This window comes from Rousettus aegyptiacus, unplaced genomic scaffold, assembly GCF_014176215.1.
Source record: "Rousettus aegyptiacus isolate mRouAeg1 unplaced genomic scaffold, mRouAeg1.p scaffold_m13_p_11, whole genome shotgun sequence".
Taxonomy (NCBI): Eukaryota; Metazoa; Chordata; class Mammalia; order Chiroptera; family Pteropodidae; genus Rousettus; species Rousettus aegyptiacus.
In genome coordinates, this window is record NW_023416286.1 from 45,028,247 (window position 1) to 45,050,210 (window position 21,964).

General features: G+C 34.2%; 1 protein-coding gene across 2 annotated transcripts in view; it reads right to left on the reverse strand.

The window, feature by feature from the left end:
* Nucleotides 1-21,964, reverse strand: part of KAT6A (lysine acetyltransferase 6A) — a 98,433-nt gene that overhangs the window by 11,503 nt on the left and 64,966 nt on the right. For both annotated transcript variants that reach the window (XM_036228749.1, XM_036228748.1), the window contains exons 9-14: nt 13,661-13,776; nt 6,737-6,878; nt 5,034-5,195; nt 3,854-3,947; nt 1,828-2,059; nt 927-1,134 (exon numbers count right to left, since the gene is read on the reverse strand). In XM_036228749.1, the coding sequence (XP_036084642.1) occupies nt 927-1,134; nt 1,828-2,059; nt 3,854-3,947; nt 5,034-5,195; nt 6,737-6,878; nt 13,661-13,776 (954 nt within the window). The remainder of the gene's footprint in view (nt 1-926; nt 1,135-1,827; nt 2,060-3,853; nt 3,948-5,033; nt 5,196-6,736; nt 6,879-13,660; nt 13,777-21,964) is intronic.

Below are 21,964 nucleotides of genomic sequence, written 5' to 3' on the forward strand. Positions count from 1 at the left end.
AGTTTAAGTAACTTGACCAGGTCATGCAATAGCAAATGAAGAAGCTGAGATATAAACCCAGACAGTCTGACCCAAGAGATAGTGCTGTTAGCCACTGTGCAATACCATTTTCCACAAACAAAGTGAATATTGTTCCCATAAATGTTAAATGAGATAGCTTATGAAATTTCTCAGAAATAAGTATTTATAAACAGAGAAGAGGAAATGGGCTCTGGAGCATGAGCAAGAGAAAGAGGGTATTTGACAACAATGAAAGAAAATTTAATTATTTTGATTTATTTTTATTCTGAATATTTAATTGCATTTTGAAAATTAAATTATATTAAACAGGGACATGAAACTGTTTATATTTATCAAAGGAGGACACAGATTTTTAAAGAAGGAAAGGACTGCTTTAAAAAAAAAAAAGTATCCATTACACGAAGAAAACTATTGAAATCCATACAATGGTTTTCACCCTTTAATGGCTGAAGACATCCGGGTACCTATTACACTATTTAGTGCTCTGTTAGAAAACATACAGGTTTACATTATTCCTTAATGTTTTATTTTAAGGAAAATGTATCTTCGTTTCATTTTTAACAATGGTCAGGTTAAGATTGAATTCAGATCCCTCTCTTACTAATAAGCCTAAAATTTAGCTGCTTCTTTTCACTCTGGTAAGAAATTTTTAGTCATATGTAACACATTATAACAAATTGGAAGGTCTCCTAATGATCCAACCAAGGCTTAAAAATGTACAAATTAAGTAAACAAAACCCACTCCTCCTGAAATTTCTATCATTAAAATTAACTCTGAAATTGTAATGTGAATTTACTGTATTGGTTTAGGGTATCATTATATACATATATAATATCACAAACACTCATGAAAACCAAAAATATATCCTTTTGTCATCAAAAATAGAGACTACTCGTGTCCTTACACTTGTCTCTAATTCTCCTTCCTGGCACTGTGGCACTTCGTTTTCTCCTTCCTCAGCCTCCTCTTCTTCCTCCTCTGAGACAACAGAATTGGAGACTATGACAGGGGTCCAGCGCAAACATTCTGGATCTACATCTACAGGTCGCAAATTCAGCTGAAGCTTTGCCATGTGATCCTGAATAAGTTTTTCCCGGCGGATAATCACAAATCTGGAACCAGAGAAAAGTTTATAGCAATCGATGATGTACAAGGAGTATCTAACAATGAATAGGGAGCTATGATCCCCAGAAAACCCTGGAGATGATAAATGCTTCAAAAATAGCAAACCTGGGAAGATGAAATACAGAAAGATGCCATCACAAGAGACAGCTAAGAAATATGAAGTTAAATACTTCACACTCTACTACAGCAATGGATAAAGTTATTTTAACCATTTATTGCCTCACACTTGCCACCTGTAAAATTTCTGTTACTTTCCTGCACTCAATCTCCTGTCCTCCATATTTGTAGCTCAAATGCCTCCTTTCTTTGTGACCTTTTCCCAACCACTCTAGAAAAGGATGAGGTCTTCCTTTTGACCTATATTTCATTTTGTACCGTGTATATGGAAATAAATCATGGGTATATTTTATTTGACATTATTTTTAGAATTGAAGAAGCTCCCAATACTAGAAAATAAAGGATTCAGTAGCTGAGGTTCAAAGGTTGAGAAGACCACTAAAGACAGTTTAAAAAAATATGGTCAATAGTATCAAACATCAAAGAAAGAAAAATGATGTCTGAAAATCACCAGATGTACCACTTATATTAGTTTATGTTCTTCCTTCAAAAATTTGGCTTCCTGGTCCAAAAACTTCTACTTAATTATTCCTTGAAGGTATACAAAGGGATGTGATACTCACTGATCACTACGGAAGTCCAGCATTCTTAGGTGGTGGAGTGTGGAAGTAATGTCTTGAGGGCAGATTCCAGTCAACTTACTTAACTTCTTAATGCTGATTTGCTTGTCATTTTGGTGATAAAGGCACTCCAATATTACACTTTTCCAATAAGCCATGTAGGAAAGACGACCTAGATCGGATAATGGTTTCTCTGGAGACCCTGCTTGGCCTTCGCGCTTCGATAACAAATAACCTAAAGAAACCCCCAAATCACAAATATGTCAGAGAGCCTAAATCAGGCTAATTCATCAAAATAACAATCCCCTCTTCCAAAACCACTGTAAGTATTGTAGGCAATAATAATTTCAAAAGTATTCCTTCAAAGAAAAAAAACAGAACTGAGAAATTACTTAAAAACAAATTTGCAGGAAGATTATATAATGTGTATACATTGAACATAAGATTAGTGTTATTTTGCCTATAGTTAACATAAATCATATTGTTAAAATATTCAAACTGTTAAAAATCAGGACTTCATATAAACAGGCTTCATTAAGATCAAGGTAATAATGATTTTTATTAATAATGTACTATGGTAAAATCACCCTTGCATGTTTTAATTGGACCACTAGATGGCAACAGCTATATCTGAACTGAACAACACAAAAGAATGCCTTAGTGTTTATGTAATCTTACATATTAAGATTGTGGTTCTTCTTTGAATTAAAATAAAAACATGGTTCTTCTGTGCGTAAATTAGATGACAATTTCTCACTTCAACCAAAGTTCTCTTCACAATTATCTATCCCCCTAATTCTTGGTAACAGCATGAGGGTGTCATTGTGAGTGTATGATAGTATTATTTTGTCTTCTCTAGTCTAGTTTATGACTCTCAAGAACAGGAAAAGAGAGGCATAAATTCTAAGGGAAAGTATCAAAAATGGAGACAGCAGAAGAAATGTTTCTAGTCACTGAAGAAAACTTAAAAGCAGTCTTGAAACAGTAATATGGGAAAATAAATCACATTACAAAAGTAAATAAAAAAAATTTGTAATCATACAGATTTTTTTTTGTATATCAAAAAAAATGATTCAGCATAAAAAAGTATCTCCTAACTATGTCACTTAATGGTATAACATGTCCAGCTATGAGTTCTATTTTAAAACATATTGATATTAAAGGTAATAATCTGAGTTCCACCTTCTACTACTACTCCAAAAAGACCAAGAATATGTATAAAATAAGAAATGGCACATAATTCCAATAAAAAATGGTCAGAAGTACAGTTTAAGGCCAAGTGGAATAAGCTTCATTGGTCCACATGAAAATTACCTTGACACTGGTAATATAATCATTTGCTATTCAGAAGAACTATCTCTATCAAAATCTTTGGTTTAAATCATTATTTCTGAATATATTTTTTAAAATATTATTATCAGCAGTATCTGAGAAAATATTCCCTCAAATATCAGTATGTTATAATCAATATAAAATTTATTGTATACATTTATTTTCTAAGATTATCAATGTGTAAAAAATCCATGTTCTACAATGACCTTTTTAGAACCATTAGCTTTCAATATTTAACGCAGATTCAATTATTTATTGTATCATTTACTTTTTAAAGATTTTTAAAGGTGCACTGCATATTTCTAACCACTAGGTAGAGCTTGTAACTAAAAAAATAATGCACACATTTGGGGTAACAAAAAGAGGGTGGTGCTATATTTCTTTATTGGTACTAATTTAAGTAGTTATACAATGTTTTTAGTATTGTTGTGGTTAGAAGTACTATATAAAACTAAGTTTCACTGTAAATTAAGTTGCAATTTAAGGGTATGTGCTATAGATCATATAGAAGTTGGTATTCAATGTTAGCTATTTAAAAATATTTAATGTCCGATCGAAGGAAAACCAAATTCATGACTTTAGGTTTTAAAATTCCATTCAGCATCATGACAACCAATAAATCAACTGCAAAAATTTTAAATACTACATATATATATTCCATAGGAAGAGATAATGAGAAATTATGTTATATCCTTACTGAAATCGATGAGAAACCTGCCATAGCCCTTACGCTGGTATTGGGGAAGAATCATTATACAGGAAACGTTGTATTTCTGTTGGCAGTGTTTTTCCTGGTGGAAAAAATAGAAGCCAAGTTTTAAAACAACAGGCTGGTAAGACTAAATAGTAATACTAATTATTAAAAAAACAAAGACCAACAGTCAAAACCACAGCCTTAGTCCTTTGGGGATAACAATGCATATCAAGGAAAAAATACCTCACTGGGAGGAGACTGGACAATGTTAAGTCATCACTGCCATTATCCACAAAGCAACTATCCCAGGAGAATAAAATTATAAAATAAAATGATGCCATCCAACACCATCTGCAACTCAAAAACAGTACATCGATGCCTAAGATGAGCAGAGGAATCTGAATGCCATCAATTTGCAAAGCTACAAATGATGAGTCAATGTGGCACTCTAGAAATAAGAAGATTCATCAACTATTTTAGTTTATTTCCTTTTCTGATGCTACATAGGGCAGCAGTCCCACCTCCCTATAAACTGTACTTAACTTTACAAAAATTAGTCCCAAGGTGTTAGGTATGAATACATTTTTAAAACCAGGGAACATATTTTAAATTACATTTAACTATTGATATAGCCTATTAAAACAGATTGCTTATAAAGCTAGTACTTTCCACTTATATTTTATGTACTTACATTTTACAATAGGCTTGTTCAAAAAAAAAGTACATCTTTTACATTGTTTGACTATAAAAGAAAACCTTTCTCCCCAAGAGAAGGAAGATTAAAGAAAGGAGAAAAATATCCTTTAACAAAAGTGACATTCCTATTTCTAGGACCAAAATTCAAATTAGGAAGAGAAGATTTAAACTGAGAAAGGACTAAGAGAGGTAATGGCTGTTTATTTCATAAGTTCTAATATTGCCATGAGAATAGAAGTCATTAAAAAACTTTTCCTCTTGAGTATAACCAGCAGTTCATGTTCCTAGGAGAGTATATACAGGCTGTTGAATGTTACTAGGCACCTTCTAGCACTCAGTATGTTTCTGAATGCTCCTTCTATTTTCCTTTCTAAAAAGCTAGATGGCACCCAGAAGGTGCTGTATCCTACAGTGTATCCTAGTGAGAACCAGCAAAGATTGTTCAGATTTACATATGAATTCAAACCAATTTTAAGCTGATACTTACTTTAGAAAAGTAGCCAACAAGGTGGCAGCCCTTGACATCATTCTGTGTTAGTACATAAAAAAGAAATGGCTCCACGTCATAATAGAGTGTTTTGTGGTCAAGAAACAACTTTGCCAAGAGACATAGGTTCTGACAATAAATGGTACTCACATTCCCATCAACCTACAGGAAAAAAAATAGAACAAAATAGTCAGCAGAGTGTCTCTTTAGTTTCAGAATAATACACATCAGTTACAAGCACCTCTGAGTATCCACAGTCCAGCCTAAGAGTGGTTAATGATCAGAACACACTGGAAATTGGAAGTTATCCCTTGAAACAGCAGCATCACAGTACCTGCTGTTTTAAGACAACTAAACAGATATAATACTATATTCAACAAGGAGGTAATGACCATTTTAAAAATAGCACTTTTTGCTTTTATAACAAGATTGAAGGCAGGCATACTTCAGATGGTAAGCTGATCTGATTCATTTTTTAAAGTATTTAATATAACAAAAGCTCTAAATGCAACTACTTATAAAATACATTTATAAACAGAACAAGGTAAAACTATAATCTAATCTGTGCCAATAGCCAGAAGCAATGTAGTCTGACTGCCATGATCAGATTTTACCCCCAAATAAAGCTACCTAAGGGAGTATAAACTATAGTCAGAAGCACCAAGCAGGTTCCCTAGGTAGCAACCTGGCAAATGCAATATTTCTAGGACTCAGGTTGCCCAAGATCAGGAGCACTAGGCTGTATTGCTTCTAACTCTCCTGTGTTCTTGGAGTTGCCTGAGCTTGCTCTTTTATGAAAATGTCAGTGGATGTCCACATTAGACTCTAAGACATTGACATTTCAAGACTGAAACCTCTTCAATAACATGTAACTAAATACTACTACTTTTAAAATATACACCAATATACGCATAAGTTGAGAAGTAATTTGCTCTTGGGTATTCTGAAACAGTACTATATACCACACCCTTCTCTCCTCCACCCCCACTCCAATGTGAAGAGCTCCTCTATTCTGCAACTAAAATAAAGGCTTAGGGAAGACCAAGAAAGTGAGAGACTGAATAGATTCTGACAACCTCAAATTCTATCATTCTAGTCATGTAAATTCTAGTAATTAACAGAACTGAACACAGGTACTCAATTAATACTTGGCAATGAAACCACATAACTGAGTATAAAGAAATTAAAATCACTACTAACAACACAGAAGAATCATAGACATAGCTTAAGCCATATCATCATGATGAAGTCAGTAAAATATATTAAGATTTACTATAGCTACTTAAATATATGTCTACAAAATAACGCTTTAAATGGAATAGAAAGCTTTTCATTTAAATGCCATAGTTCATAGATGCTAAGACAATTTACTCATTTCTAAACAAATGTAAAATCAGTTGGGATTTTATAATAAAATAGAGACTTATAAATCATATTAGCAGTACTTTTTCCATCTTGGTGGTACCTAAAATAAGAAGATAAATTATAATTGATATCTCTGATTTAATGAAATAGAGATAATTTGTTCTGAAATCAAGTTTGTGAACTTGGTACCATTGACCTAATTCTGACTCAATAGTGAGTCAACAACAATAAAATAACATTTCAAAAAAAAAAAAAATCCAAGTTGCACAATTAGATACAGAACAGATGGCACTACATTTGAAATGTATAGGAAGACAACTACTAAACATCTACTTTACCTCAAAAACAGATATGTTATTCTTTCTGTAAATCTCATTGGCAGGAGGATGGAACCAACCACATTTCTTCATGTGCTGCTGTAGAATAGTTCTACTTTTCATATATTTTAGACAGAATTCACAAAGATACAATTTAGGCAGCCTGCAAAAAATAATTAAACAAACCAAAAAAAGGGCTTTATATTTAATAAGACTTTAAACTTTCACAACGATGCTTGTTTGGCTCTCATTATTACACAGATAAAAGGGTAGAGAATGTATCATTACCCCATTATCAAATAAAAGAAAGAAAAAAAAACTAAAGATAAAACTAATTTGGATAACAGTAATTAACAACAGGAGGGCAAGGGTGAGAAATCATGACACCCAATTCCATGTTCTCCCTATTAGACTAATACTTTGCAGTCTTTTTAAAGGTACCCGTTTGACAGATACAAAAATTTGACATTCTTTCCTCTTTGATAATTAGAAAATAGTAGAAATAAGTAGAAAATAAAGTCTACCATCAGAACACACAAATAAGTGAAGAAGATTCTGTTAAGCTATATAGTTTTCCTTTATTTGATCATTCATTTAATATCAGAAAATAAACATTTGTTGTTTACTATACATAAGGCCCTGTGCTTGGCACACTAGGTAGAGGGTACTGAGTGAAATGGACATATAGTGAGTATTATAAAGTAGATTTTTATATCTTTCTAAGTATAAAATTATAGTATTAAACATGATTTTTTTCAAGTTAGGACATACTACAGTACCTCCTTCCTTCCACATCTGAAATTCTGGCTTTCCCTCTAATTAAATATCACATTAAAATGTGCAACTCAAAAGTCTATTATTCAACAAGTGAAAATCCAAATTATTCTTCTAGATGTTGTTATTAACTCATATTTATGCAACAGTCATGTTGTTTTAGCAGTAATTTAAGAAGCCTTCTTTATAATGTCCATTTTATGAGGAGATAGACAGTAAAGTGATTAGATCAGTTCATAAAGTAATGGAAGGAACAAACCTTAATTAAAAACCAGTGGTTTTTATACCTATTTTAATCTGAATCCAAAAGACTACATGGCTCTTCTATTATAAAATAACACACCCCATGTATCCTCAGCAAAGAGGCTTCTCTGTATCCTGAACTATATTCAGAACTGGTCATGCCTTAGTAATTGAGATATGCAATTATAATGGTAGTATCTTATGCAAAAATACTGGAAGATATGACAAAAAATATAATCCGAATAAACTGCTACATAAAATAAGTATTAGGGCTGAAAGAAATAAAAAAAAAAAACTCATTAATTTAGTTGCTATCAGTCTGGTTAGCTGTGCTTTAAAAAGATTACCTTGGAATTAAAGAAAAAGTGGATTAAATACAAAAACGTTTGATTTGTTAAAGCATCGGGACCACTATGTTTTTTAAGCTCTACTTTAGAAGTAGCTTTTGAAGCATAATTATTTATCTGAAAACAGATAATTTTCAACTAAAGCTTCTTCCAAGGTGTATTTATGGAACCCTAATCCTGTATACACTGTTTCATGTTAAAATAAAGGTGGAAAAGGGCATGTGATTTTTTTCCTTCTCCCTTGGGAATTCACAATGTGCATTAATTCTTCCTATACAATCTCCCATTTTATTTTTAAACTGCCCTTTCAGCACACTAAAAGCTTCTGAGGAACTGTTGTGATATAACATTTCTAAATGTCTACAATATATAATACTATTTTCCAAAATCTCTAATATTATCCAAACCAAAACAAGCTGAAGTCATCATTAGTATAAAAATTACTCTAAAATAAAGTACTGAATGGAACAATGACATTATAAATTAAAGTGAAGAAGCAAAAATCAAGAATTTGGAAAAGACAGTTTCCTAAGCTACGCTGCTTATTTCTTTTGCACATTGCCTCAAACCCCAATACTCAGAGAAGCAATGGCAGGAGGATAAATAGCTTTTTCCTTCTTTACAATCAGAAGCAAAAAAGATCTCAAAATGAAACGGCCCCAATTGTAAACTGTATTATCTAATGTTAACACTAGGTATATTAACTGAGTCTCAAAGATGGCCCACAACTGCCAGCCAAACTATTTTCCTGAATATCCAAATTTTGACTAATTTCTTCTTAAAAGGAAGGCCGAAGAAGGTTGGTTCTCCCTATGTAAATGTCATTAAGGGCACCCCCCACCCTGCACGCGTGCACGCGCGTACGTACACACACACACACACACACACACACACACACACACACACACACAATTCTACTACTTACTTTCATTTACCTAGCTAAATTCTCAATGGGCAATTTTAACTTGTTGCAACATAAAGATACAGAAGAATCCTTGAGCATAGTTTTAATTTGCAAACTAAATATTACAACTAAATATTCCCTACATTGTGAATCTGAGAAACCTGAACAAAAATTTGTACCTTTTGAGAAAGATAGATGAAAGAAAGACAAGACAAGATGACAAGACAAAACAAGACAAGACACGACAAAAACAAGAAGGAGATGGAGGGGAAGGAGGATAAGGAAGGAAGGGAGGGAGGGAGGGAGGGAAGGAGGGAGGGAGGGAAAATGATGAGTGACAGATCACTAAATTTTCCAGATTACGGTAGAGAGGAATGTCAACTTTAAAAGCATCCTATTCGACTTTTAGGTCTCAGTACACAGACATGAAAATAAAGTACAATTTATTCCCTCAGGTCTATGAGAGAAGGCATAATATTTTTAAAAGCTCTAGTAGTAAGCAAGTTGTTCAAGAAAACATCAGAAGAAATGAAATCTCTGAGAAAATTACTGCCAAGTCTTATTGCATAGATTATGAATTTACCTATTTCCTTGGAATAACAAGATGTTTGGCATTTTATTGACAATTAAAATAAGACCAGTGAATCTTATTACATGAAAAATAATAAAGTAAAAGTAAACATCACGAACTACATTATTCCAATTCATTCTTGCTGAAAACATTTTAAGTCCCTTAACTTTATATTAACCAAGCCCACTGGGATGACATTGCAAGTCTAAAGGGAATCATCTGATAAAACAGGAAAAACAAAATGTTTTTTCTTGTAACAGTACTAATGACTGCAGTTCTCTCATTGAAAAAATAAATACATCATCTAGAAACATCACATGAAATAAAGTATATTAATAGAGATTATAAATACTCTTAGCCCTAAAAAATATTGCTGGGTGCTGCTTTTTGTCATCTTCCTCCTGACAGCACCTAGGGCTTGACTATCAAATAGGTGTATGTTCGCTCCGATCAACTGTATCATGGGGTGGAGCCTTAGAATGAACTTGAAGTTCATTCTAATGTCAGCCACTATGTTGAAACTCCAGCCTGCGAAGCCATGACTGGGCTGCAGTTAGGTGTGCTTTGGAAGCACTGCTTCCCTTACTTCTATAATGATGCAAATAGTCTTCCAAGGAATTCCTTCTTATCTTTTGAACACAGCCCAAGATAGTAGCAATTTGTATGGCCTTCATAATAGGGCAACGTGTAGTAAAATTTTAATACAATAAAAATTATAACAAATATTACTTAAGTCAAAGATAATGGTACAAGCCACATAAGATCAATCTAGATACAGATGTTATATGTAGTAGTGCAAGCACAGTCATTAAAGGTTATGGCTATATGATAAGAGAAAAGTGGGGATTAAATCCTGGTTCTGCCACTTTAAACTGTATGGTCTTGAATAAGTTTGCTGTAAAACAAAGATAGTAATATTGACTTCACAGAATTTATTCCAGAGATGTCTAATCCAGTACCAAGCTTCATAAATGGTAATTACAGCTGCTATTATTTTTGATTAGTACTGTAAATATTTTTATTCTTTTATTCATTTTACTTAACCATTTAATGGTCACCCAAAGACTTTAAGAATGCTATCCTTCAGTAACTGGGGCTATATATAATCTTTGTATCAAATCAAGTCCGACAAGCTCAAAAGATTGAGGAAACTTCCTAAATTACTCAATTAAATAGGAATCTGCCTTGTTAGAATCTCGATATGATCTCGTAGCAAAGAGGTTATTATGAAGCTAAACTCCAAACAGCTCAGGAGTAGAGGATATCCCATGATCATAGATATTCTTGCTTTCAGCCCATCTATGTCATGTTTTTAATGGCAGAACAGGACTCTCTATGAACTTCTCTGCCATGTATGAGCATCACATAGCCAAGATGGAGAAATTTAGGGTTAAAACTCTGGTTTATATTCTTTAACATCTGAGATTTAATCATACTTCTCCAAATGAAGTAGTACTACTGCTTCATTGTTGTTTCATTTGTTTTGTTTTTTTTAAAGTAAGGAGTGTAAGGTTACTTAATATGTAATGCACACAGAATTGTGTGATATTATGAGAGATAATGCATAATCCCACGTCCCAAAATATTTACCTCTTGTGATCTTTTCATTTTTGTTTGTTTGCTCCAATTGTCCTGTTTTTATGTTTTGGGACTTGGCATTTTTTAAAAAGTATTTAAAACCTTTAATAATAAAAAAATAATTTAGAAGTAATTTAGCATAGAATAAGAGTCCTAAAGATATAGACTATTTGGAAAACATAAGATCTCTGAATATTTTAGTCAACTCAAGTTTAAAAGAACTCAGAAGTAAAACAAGCCAAAACTCATCTAAGTAGATACATGTTTGTTTGTTTGTTTGTTTGTTTTTAAAATATAACTAAGAGAATAATGCACAGATAGAAAAAAGTCACATTAAAGAACCTATTAAATTACAGAATATTTTCTTTCAGAAAATTCAGGGAAACCTCCACAATGGAAACCTCCATAAGAAAATGTATAGAAAATGTCTAAAATTCTACTTAAAGTTGATGAATTTTATAGCTCCTATAAAATTCTCCTGCTGCTTTCTATTATGATTCCTATTATACTTTGTTATTTTTCTGCTGGTAATGATTATGTCTTCAATGATTATCAACTCCCTCAAACCTGATTAAGAAATCAGGTTCTAGTGACAATGTCATCAGAACAAAATGCAACATTTTTAATGAAACCTTTTAATGTCTTTGAAGACAACAGCCTCATGATTCCATCCTTATCATTCTCTTGAAAAGCAAATGCTGAGGCTATTTCCATTCCTGACTCAATTTCTTCTCCTCCCCTTGAGCAAAAGAGACAAGATACCTGTGGATCCAATCTATCTGTACTACAATTCCTGGAACAGCTGATGTACACAATGAAAAAAAGTTTTCCAAGTTGAGCACTCTTGTAAAATGCATAGCTTGCAAAGAGTTCACACACACAAAAATGCTAGTATTTTATTTTAAACCAGATGAAAAAAATTACTTCCTTAGCATATTTCTTCTTGATCATATAAATTATCTTGGCTATCCAGAACTACTGAGGAATAAACTGCCTTGAGTACCTAAGTTCTATACATAGTTGAAGAATTTCTTGCCCTCTTTTAACACATGTTATTACCATATATGTTAGTATATATAGATATGAAATTTAATCTTCTTTCAACAAGCTCAGATTGTTATTTTATGATATAAATAGAACGCTGCTTTAAAGATCTACCACGGTGTTCAAGGTTAACTAACCCTATAATAAATGGCTCTCAATTGCTGTGTTTCATGAGCTTGAGTATTAGTTTCCTGGAGTTTTACTTTTTCTTCTTTTTGTCACTGAGGTCTCTGTCTGTAAATAACATTCTCACTCTTATTTTCCTACATCTGCTAGACTTAGAAATGAGACAAACAAGTTATTAATTTATATGAAAAGAAAAAGTTAAAAACTGTTGAGTTTTAGTTTTTAAATAAATATACTGGTCTATTCCCAGCTTTCTGGAAATAACCATGTTAAAGCACTCAGAATGCTGTAAACCACTAAATGAATTAATGTTGTTTTAGTTATTTTTGCTAATATTTTGGTCATGCAATGTTATTAGATAGGTAAAAAGTCATACAATGAGTACTTTGAACATGTGTTTACTAACCCATAGAGCATTATAACTTATGATTCCTTACAACACCCTGCTCAATGGGAAACTGCAGCATAAGTAATTTGCAGATTAAAGAGAACATTAATGTGACTGCTATCCTTCAAATGATAAACCAGTGTTTAATTTTTTTGACCAAATCTTATTTTTCAACTGTTAAACCTTAAAGGAAAAAAAAAAAACAGTAATAACTGACATTAATGAGCACTTACCATTTTCTAAGTGAGTTACATGTTTAACCCATGTGATATTCACAACAAACCCTATGAAGTCAGTCCTATTTTTATCCTCATTTTACAGATGAGGAAATGGAGGTACAGAGTTGTTAGGTAACTTCTAAAGTTATGTAGCTTTTAAATGTCAGAGTTAAGTCATGAAACCAATATGGCTTCACTAAGTACACTGCCTCATCCCAAAAAGCTGGTGATCAATTTTTATAACTGAATACCTGAGCTTTTATATAAAATTTTATATCATTTGTTCAATTATTCCTGGGAAAACAAATCATTGTTAAATGATAAAAATTTAGATAAAAGGCCCTTCGGTGAAACTTTTATATTTATTTATAGGTAAGTATAAGACCCTCTCTCTTTTTCTCCCCCTTCCTTCTGTCTGTCTATCCATCTATCAGTCCATCCATCTGTCTGACCCTCTCTCTAAAATTCTTGATGTGAGGTATGAAGGCAAATTTGTGTTAAAGAAAAAATTTTCCCCTTTCATTCTGCTTATGTCAAGTTTTTAATTTGAAATATCAACTTCTGAACAGATTATAGGAAAAAAAATCTAAAGTCAACTGGGATTAAGCATGCTGTTATTATGGACATATTAAAAGCTACCAGTTTCTTCAAATGTAAAAAGATGAAATGGACTAAAACTTTCCCAAGATCCCTTCTAGTGCTGGAGTTCTATGAATTTAAAAACAGAAAGTAAAGGGTCTCTCAAAACATACCTTGAGTATTCTTGAGGATATGGGGAAGAGTACCAAGTATGAATTTCATACTTCCCAAACTCAATGACAGAGGGACAGCGAACTTGTGGATCAGGGGGACCAGTCACTCCAACTTTCTGTGCAGGAAAAAAATTAGCTAAATTAAGTACAGAGATAACAAAAAACAAACAAACCAACAAACAAACAAATCCGAATCTAAACCTTGTCTTCTCAGGAATCTACAAGAGAAAACAAGGAAAAAAATCCAGGAATAAGCTAAGTTTTGAAATAAGTTATATCATTCTTTAAATAGAGGAAGCACCCAAATGAAGAATAAAAATGCTAATAAATCTCTTGGAACCAAATATAGTTGGTGTCACTGGGTTTTCCATATTTAATAATAGTGCGAATACTTTCCTCAACTAAACGCATGCCCTTAACAACTTATAGTTATTAAAGAGAAACTGTTGGCATTTGGGAATATAAGATAAAAAATAATGTGTAACAAGTGAGGAGGAGTGCTGCACAATTGCCTCAAATGGCAACAAAAACATGTGAGCATATATAGAAAACAATGGTTTTCTGCTTTGGGAAAGTAAATATTTAAGAACGATATAAAAAGAATATGGCAAAACAAGTATCGAATGTCCCTAGTTCATTTTACACTGCCCCTGAAAGTCCCTGTAGCTCTTCACATACTTGGCCAAAGAAAAAAATATTCTGCTTTACCTGTACTGTCAGCCCTTTTATCTACCTTCTGTTTATAATAATAAAAATAATCTCTATGTCTTCATCCCTATAATAATCTGAATAGCTACACTATATATATATATATATATATATATAAAAGAATAACTTATAAAAAGCCTTTATGACTTCCACACGAGCAATTCCAATATAAGCCACAGCTAAGGACTAAAATCTTAAAATTAAGAGCAATTTGATTTGCTCTGCATTCAACATAGCAACATATTCATATATACATATATTATATGTGTGTGTATAACATATAATACATGTGTATGTATATGTTTATTTACCATGGGATACTCTAACATTAACTGACTTAATAGAGCTAGAATTTTAGCCTAATCAAACCCAAGTATTAATAACTCTTCATCAAAAGAACTACCAGGAAAAAAAAATGGATAGATGATAGAGGCTTTGTTCATCCCTCTTGCGACCAAATCAAAGTTGTGACAGAAACATGCAGCAAAGAGCAAAGAAAGCCACCTGGGATCTAGAAGAACAGAAACACTACAACTAGGGAGAGAAATAATTAATCAACCTGCAATTGTAGAAGGTAGGAGTGGGAGAAGATATGAGGCTGCCTGGTCCCCAGTGGCTGAGTGAGACAGAGGTTATGGTAGCTGGCACTGCAGACGCCTCTTAAGGGGGTAATGTCCACGTTGTGGTGATGGACCTGCTGCACCAGGGCAGGGTTGGCTGCACAGGGGGCACCAGGGACTTACAGGGGGACATTGAGTTGTCGGAGTGAAGGCCGGAGGCAAGGCTCTTTTCTGGGCAGAAGTGTCGGTGGTATCCATTGTTCCTCTGTTGAGGCCTCCCCACTCCCAATGTGTGGACTCGGTGCCGCCACAGGAGACATTATCGAACTGGATAAGAAAGGTTGCTCTGCCCAGAGGACTCCCTGAAACTGCCTCCCCCAACGCATAGCCCCACCCAAGCCACATCCAGTTGTGCCCTACGTGAGTCCAGTGCTCTTCACTAAGCCAACTGCAAGACTCACACTGGTGGCAGCTGACCTCGGTTTCTGGCATGGCCTCTTGAGGCAACTATAAGCACAGCATCTGGGGGTTGCTTGCTGAATCTTAACTAGTGGCCCTGAAGGGGCACAGGCTGGGGCTAAACCTGGCCTTCAGCTGAACCCCTCGCAGGACTGTGCCACTGGACACCTACTACACAAAGCTGTGCTAATAAGACCAGGAGACTTAGGAGCTTTGCTTAGTACATAGAAACAGATACAGAAAGGGGGCCAAAATGGGAAGACAAAGAAGCAGAAACCATATGAGAGAACAGAACAGAGATCCAGATATAATGGAGTCGAGTAATCTAACAGATGCAGAGTTCAAAACAATGATTATAAAGATGCTCAACGAACTTAGGGGAAGTGTATTCAGTGAGAACTTTAACAAGAAAATAAAAAACATAAAAATGGAAATGGAAATTATAAAAGGGAACCAGTCAGAAATGAAGAACACATTATCTGAGATGAAGAGGATATTATTAGAGGGAATAAACAGAGTGGATAAAGAAGAGGATCAACCCACTGCTATAGAATGGGAAGCCAAGGACACTCAATGAGAATGGTGAGAAAAAAGAAACTAAGATATAATAATAATTTAAGAAGCCTATGATACATAATTAAATGTAAAAATAGCCATGTCATAGGGATACCTGAAGGAAGACAAGAAGTTGAAGAGCTATCTGAAGAAATAATGATGGAAAACTTCCCTCACCTGGTGAAAAAAATAGACATAAAACCCCAAGAAGCTCAGAAAGTCCCAAGAAAGGAACCCAAAGAGGCCCATATGAAGATACATCATAATTAAAATGCCAAAGGTTAAATACAAAGACAGAACTTTAAAAGCCGCAAGAAAAAAGCAGTTAGTTACCTACAAGAAAGCACCCATAAGACTGGCAGCTAATTTCTCAAAAGAAACTACGCAGGACAGAAGGGGTTGGCGCAAAATATTCAACGTGATGAAAACCCAGGATCTACCACCAAGAATACTTTATACAGCAAAGCTATCATTTAGACTCGAAGGACAAATAAAGAGCTTCCCAGTCAAAAATAGGCTAAAGGAATTTCTCAACACCAAGCCAGTATTACAAGAAATGTTGGAAAGACTCCTTTAAGAAGAAAAAAAATGTGTCAAAAACATGAATAAAGAATGGTAATAACTACACTCCTATCAACAAGTACCTCAAATGGAAAAGAATTAAGTGCTCCAACCAAAAGATAGAGTTGCTGAAAGGATAAGAAAACAAGACCCCTACATAAGCTGCCTACGAGAGACTCACTTCAAATTAAAAGACACGCACACAACAGACTAAAAGGAAGAGGATGGAAAAAGATATTGCCTTGATGGACCTACAGGATATTGTGTTGAATGAAATGGGTCGGATAGAGAAAGACAAACATCACATGATTTCACATACATGTGGAATCTATAGAATAAAAAAACAACAAAAGTGGAAATAAACTCATAGAGAATATTTGAGGGCTACTAGATGGGAGGGAACAGGAGGGACAGTGAAAAAAGTCTAAAGGATTAAGAACAAATGGATAGTTGCAGAATAGACTTGGAGATGTAGAGTGTAGCAAGGGGAAGATGGTTAATGTAATAAATATGTAAGAGGGAAGACGGGCCCTAGATTTAGCGGGGTGATGGCTTTGTGAGTTATGTGTATCTGATCACTATGCTGTACAACTGAAACTGGTATATAATTGTATGACAACTATAATTGAAAAAAAACTCATTGAATTATACAGTATAAATACGAGTAACTAATTTTCTAGCATATTTCAATAAAGCTGGGGAAAAAAGAACTACCAAAATTATCTTTCAACTTTATGCTTTAAAAACCACTGAAAGAGTATTAAAAGTTCCTCGTTGTAGTCCAAGACATACACACACACACATTCTACAAAACTAATTGGATTTTTAATTTTTTTAATTTATTTTTATTTTTATTTTTTTTTAAAGAAGAAGCTTCTTCACCACAACTTATTTGAGTACGCTCTGTGGTCTGTTTTCCTTTTTTAAAAAGTCAAGGGACTCTCTCAGGTTTCAAATTGGAATACTGCCAGGTAAAACCTCAATCCCTTCCTTAGACACCTCAAAAAATAGACAAATATCTATTGTTTGAACAAACTGTGTTATGACACCATAGAATACTGGGGCTCTTCCAAATACAAAAATCATAAGGATATATAGAATACCAGGTTCAAATAAAATTATTTCATTTCTCAAAACCAAAATAGAACTTTGTAGGTTTTAAAAACACTGTCCTTTAAACTATATTCCAGAATCAAGTATTCTAATTCTAAAGTAGTATCTTTTAAACTATCTTCACAGCTCAAAATAACAATAGTAGTAGTATAGAAAAATATCAGAATAACCAAATAACAGAAACTAAATCTAATTTCCTAAGCCAACGATCAAATAAGAAGCACAAAAGTTGAAAACATGCACCTGCTCTGGCACTGCGTGCTGTTTGAGAGCTTTCCTGTCAGCAGTCCATTGCTCCTCCAGGTGGATGCCCGATGTGAAATTGGATATCCAGTTCCAGTATAATTGTTTGCACATCACCGCAACAAAGAGAGTCTGTGTAAAACGAGACTCACGGCAGATTTTTCCACTGCCTCACTTACCCTCACCTTTGTGCACCATGAAATGTTCTAGCACATGCGCTCATCCACCTGTCCACCGCCACCTCCAACTCCCTTGTGAAAGCCTCATGAGCCAGTGTGTTTCCGTTTACTAAGATCTGGAAGTTAACAAAGGCTCTACACTGCAAGGAAGCAACAGCTGCATCTGAACTACTCATTAACCCAGTCCTTGCCAAAGTCAAATTGTCAATCTGAATTACAATTTCATCTTTGCTGGGTCATTTTATTTTTAAATTTCAGCTAAAATACTCTTTCATTAAACATGTAACTTTCCAAAGCAGCAGGTATCTGATATAATCAAAAGCACAAAATATTTTTAAAAATTACTACTTCAAGTTCTCACACTCTTACTTTCCCCCTTTGAATATGCCAAAATCTTTAAAAGATGACATGTATTCCTAGCCAGAATAGACTTTTTAATCTAAGAAAGTTAATGAGGGCACTAAATATACTAGTCATTGGGCTAACCCAAAAGATAACTTTAAATATGCCTATTATAGATAATGGAACTTTTGTTACTAGTTTATGAGAAAAGATTAATAGTCTTCTGCAAAAACTTCACTTCCATTCCAATTTCTAATATATAGAGACCACTCCTGCAGTTCTGCCAATTCTAGATCTGGTACAAACACAAAAATTACAATTGATGTCAATAGAGCCCTGCTCCCTTCCTTTTGCCTTCCTTTAGATAGCTCCCCCTTGACCTTCTTTTTCCATTCCTTACAGGGAAATGACATTTTGAGATGGAAGTGGAGGGTACGATTGAAGCCTTATCATCAGTATGAGAATGTGAAATGTGGGGAGAAGAGATGTCTTTCTGGTATTTAAACCTTTCCCCATAGAAACACTACCAAAAAAAATCCATTCATTAGGGATTAAAAGTTACATGATGAAAGAGATATGTAAGAATGAGTTCATATGCTCTAGAATGGAGAGATCATGAACTTAAGGAATAAAGAAAATCAGCATTTGTGGTGTACTAACTGTACCAGACCCTGTGCCTTATGTTGTTATCTCATTTAATCCCCACAATGCACTCCTCAAAACACAAAACAGTATGACCACTTGACAGATGGGGATAGGGGTGAGGGATGGCAGAGAATCACAAGACTCAGGTTAAGAAGCAATAAACTTGAGGACAGGACTATCAAGAATGAAGCATAAAGACAGAAAAGAACAAAATGCGTAAATGAGATAAGAAATATGGGTAGCCCTCAACTAATTAATGGTCTGAATTCCAAAATTTTGTGTGTAATTTTTTTTAACTGAAACTTAGTTTTCCAAAGAAATGAAGCTACAAGTTCAAGACTCTTATCCAAAACTCTTGGAACAGAATGTGCTTTCGAATCCTGAATTTTTCTGATGTTAGAAAAGTATTACAGTATATGTATCTTAAAGCAACAATTCCTGTAGGATTTGAGGCAACACTCCATAAGTCAAGCATCACTGATATTTCTTTAGCAAACAATATAAATATCCACACTAAATGAGACAAGTAAAGAATATATATAGTCTCACATCAGTTCAGATGATGTTTTACCAACAGAGTTTAGTTAAGTGAGTCTTAACTGTAAAATGAGCTGTAAATTTTTTTTCATTCTCCAAAGAAGAGACACAGATGGCTGATAAGCACATAAAAAGATGCTCAACATCACTAATCATTAGGGAAATGCAAATGCAGACCACAATGAGATTCCACTTCACTCATTAGGATAGCTACTATCAAAAAAAACAAAACAAAACTAAAACAGAAAATAACAAGTGTTGGCAAGGTGGAAATATAAAACAGTACAGCCCAATGTGGAAAACGGTTTAGCAGTTCCTCAAAAAATTAAACATAAAATTACCACATGAACCAGCAATTTCACTTCTGGGTATATAAAAGAACTGAAAGCAAGAACGTAAACTGATATTTGTCCAATAGCCAGAAGATGGATGCAACCCAAGTGGATAAACAAGATGTGGTAAATACATAAAATGGAATACTATTTAGCCTTAAAAGGGAATTCTGACACATGCTACAAAAATGGATGAGCCTTGAAGACATTATGCTAAGTAAAATAAGCCAGACAAAAATTGTATGACTCCAGTTACGTGAGGGCTACCTAAAGTAGTTAAATTCATAGAAAAAGAAAGCAGAATGGTGTTGCTAGGGGCTAAGGGAGAAAGAAATGGAAGTTGTTGTTTAATTGGCCATTCCTTCTCAGTTTCTCTAGTCTCTGAAAATTGAAATATCCCAGGACTTTTCAAAGCTCTTCTCTTTCTACTCTCATTCCTTTAAACACCACCAACTTGCTGACAAGCCTTCAATTTAAATTTTCACCCCTGACCTGTGCTTTGAATTCCAGACACACATATCACACTGTCTACTTGATATTTCCTCTCTTGAATCTCTTATAAAAATATCAAGTTTAGTAGTCCAAAATCAAACTCCTGTTCTTCTTTTCCCCAAACCTGCTCCTCTTGTATTTTTCTCCCTCTCAGTAAATGGTAACTCTCTTTTCCAACTGTGCTATGTCATCCTTGATTCCTTGTTTTCATAACCATCCAATCCAACAGCATATCTTAATGTGTCTACCTTCAAAATATAATCCAGAATTCCGATTTCACCACTACCACTCTGATCCAAACCACCGTATCTCTTACTTGGATAATGCTAGCTAACAGCCTCCTAAGTTCTCCCTGCTTTTGTATTTCCTCCCCTCAATGTACAGAGAAGCCAGAGCAATCCTGTTATAACCTATGTTAGACTGTGTCATTCCTCTGGTCAAAATCCTCCAAGGGTTCCTATCTCGCTCAGAATAAAAGTCATAGTCCTTAATAATGTTCTAAAAGAGCCTACAAAATCTGGCCTCCCATTACCTTTCTGTCCTCATCATCTAATTTTTATTGTCAGTTCTAACCACACTGGTCTTCATGTATTTCCCTGACCATGCAAAGCACAAATCCTGATTCAGGGCCTTTGCAATGCATTTCCTGTCTGGAATGCTATTACCCTAATATCCACATGATTCATTCCCTCACCTTCTTCGGGTTTCTAATAAATGTCAGAGAGTCCCTAATCCAACAATTTAAAACTGTACGAGTCTATCTTTTCCCTCTGAATTTTCTCTCTCCCTCTCCTGACTCTTCCCTGTAACACTACCACATAGCATACCGTTTACTTAACTCACCCCCACCCCAACTAAACAGTAAGCTCCAGAGAATAAGAATTAAAAAAAAAAAAATCTGTTTTGTTTACTCTTATATCTCTAGTGTCTGGCACGTGGTAACCAGTACCCAGTGATATTTATTGTTAAATGAATGCTATCTATAATTTCAGCTATAACCTATGTAGTTTTATTACCTGTATGTTGATAGCCTGGCAAAGATTCTACCCAAATCCCTCCTGACTTCTATATATAACAGTCTACAAAAGTTCTCCATTTTAGATTTTACACAAGTCACTGATTTATGTAAGCATGGTCTCTTCCTCTATCCAAAAAGCTCTTCTTCCCACATTTAATATCATCATGTACTCAAAATAGAAGAACACTAGGATACCAATTTGGTTCCACCTTCTCCTTCAACCCTAACTCCCAACCCAATACAGTATCTTTTCCATTCTATTCTAAATCTTTCACAAAATCTCTACCTACAATACCTCCTATACCTTCATATAGGCCCTAGTCACTTCTCATTCTGACTACTGTAATCAGGGAACTGATAGATATCCATCCATGTTCAGGCATTCTTTAATTCACTGCTCGCTGTATCACCAGAGCTGAGTTTGTAAATACAAGCACAATCATATTATCTTTTAAAAAAATATTCAGTAGCTCTTCAAGAGCTGTTTAACTACTTTAAAGACCTACTGTAACTAAATAATAAAGTACAAATTCCTTAACATGTACCACAGGATATTTATG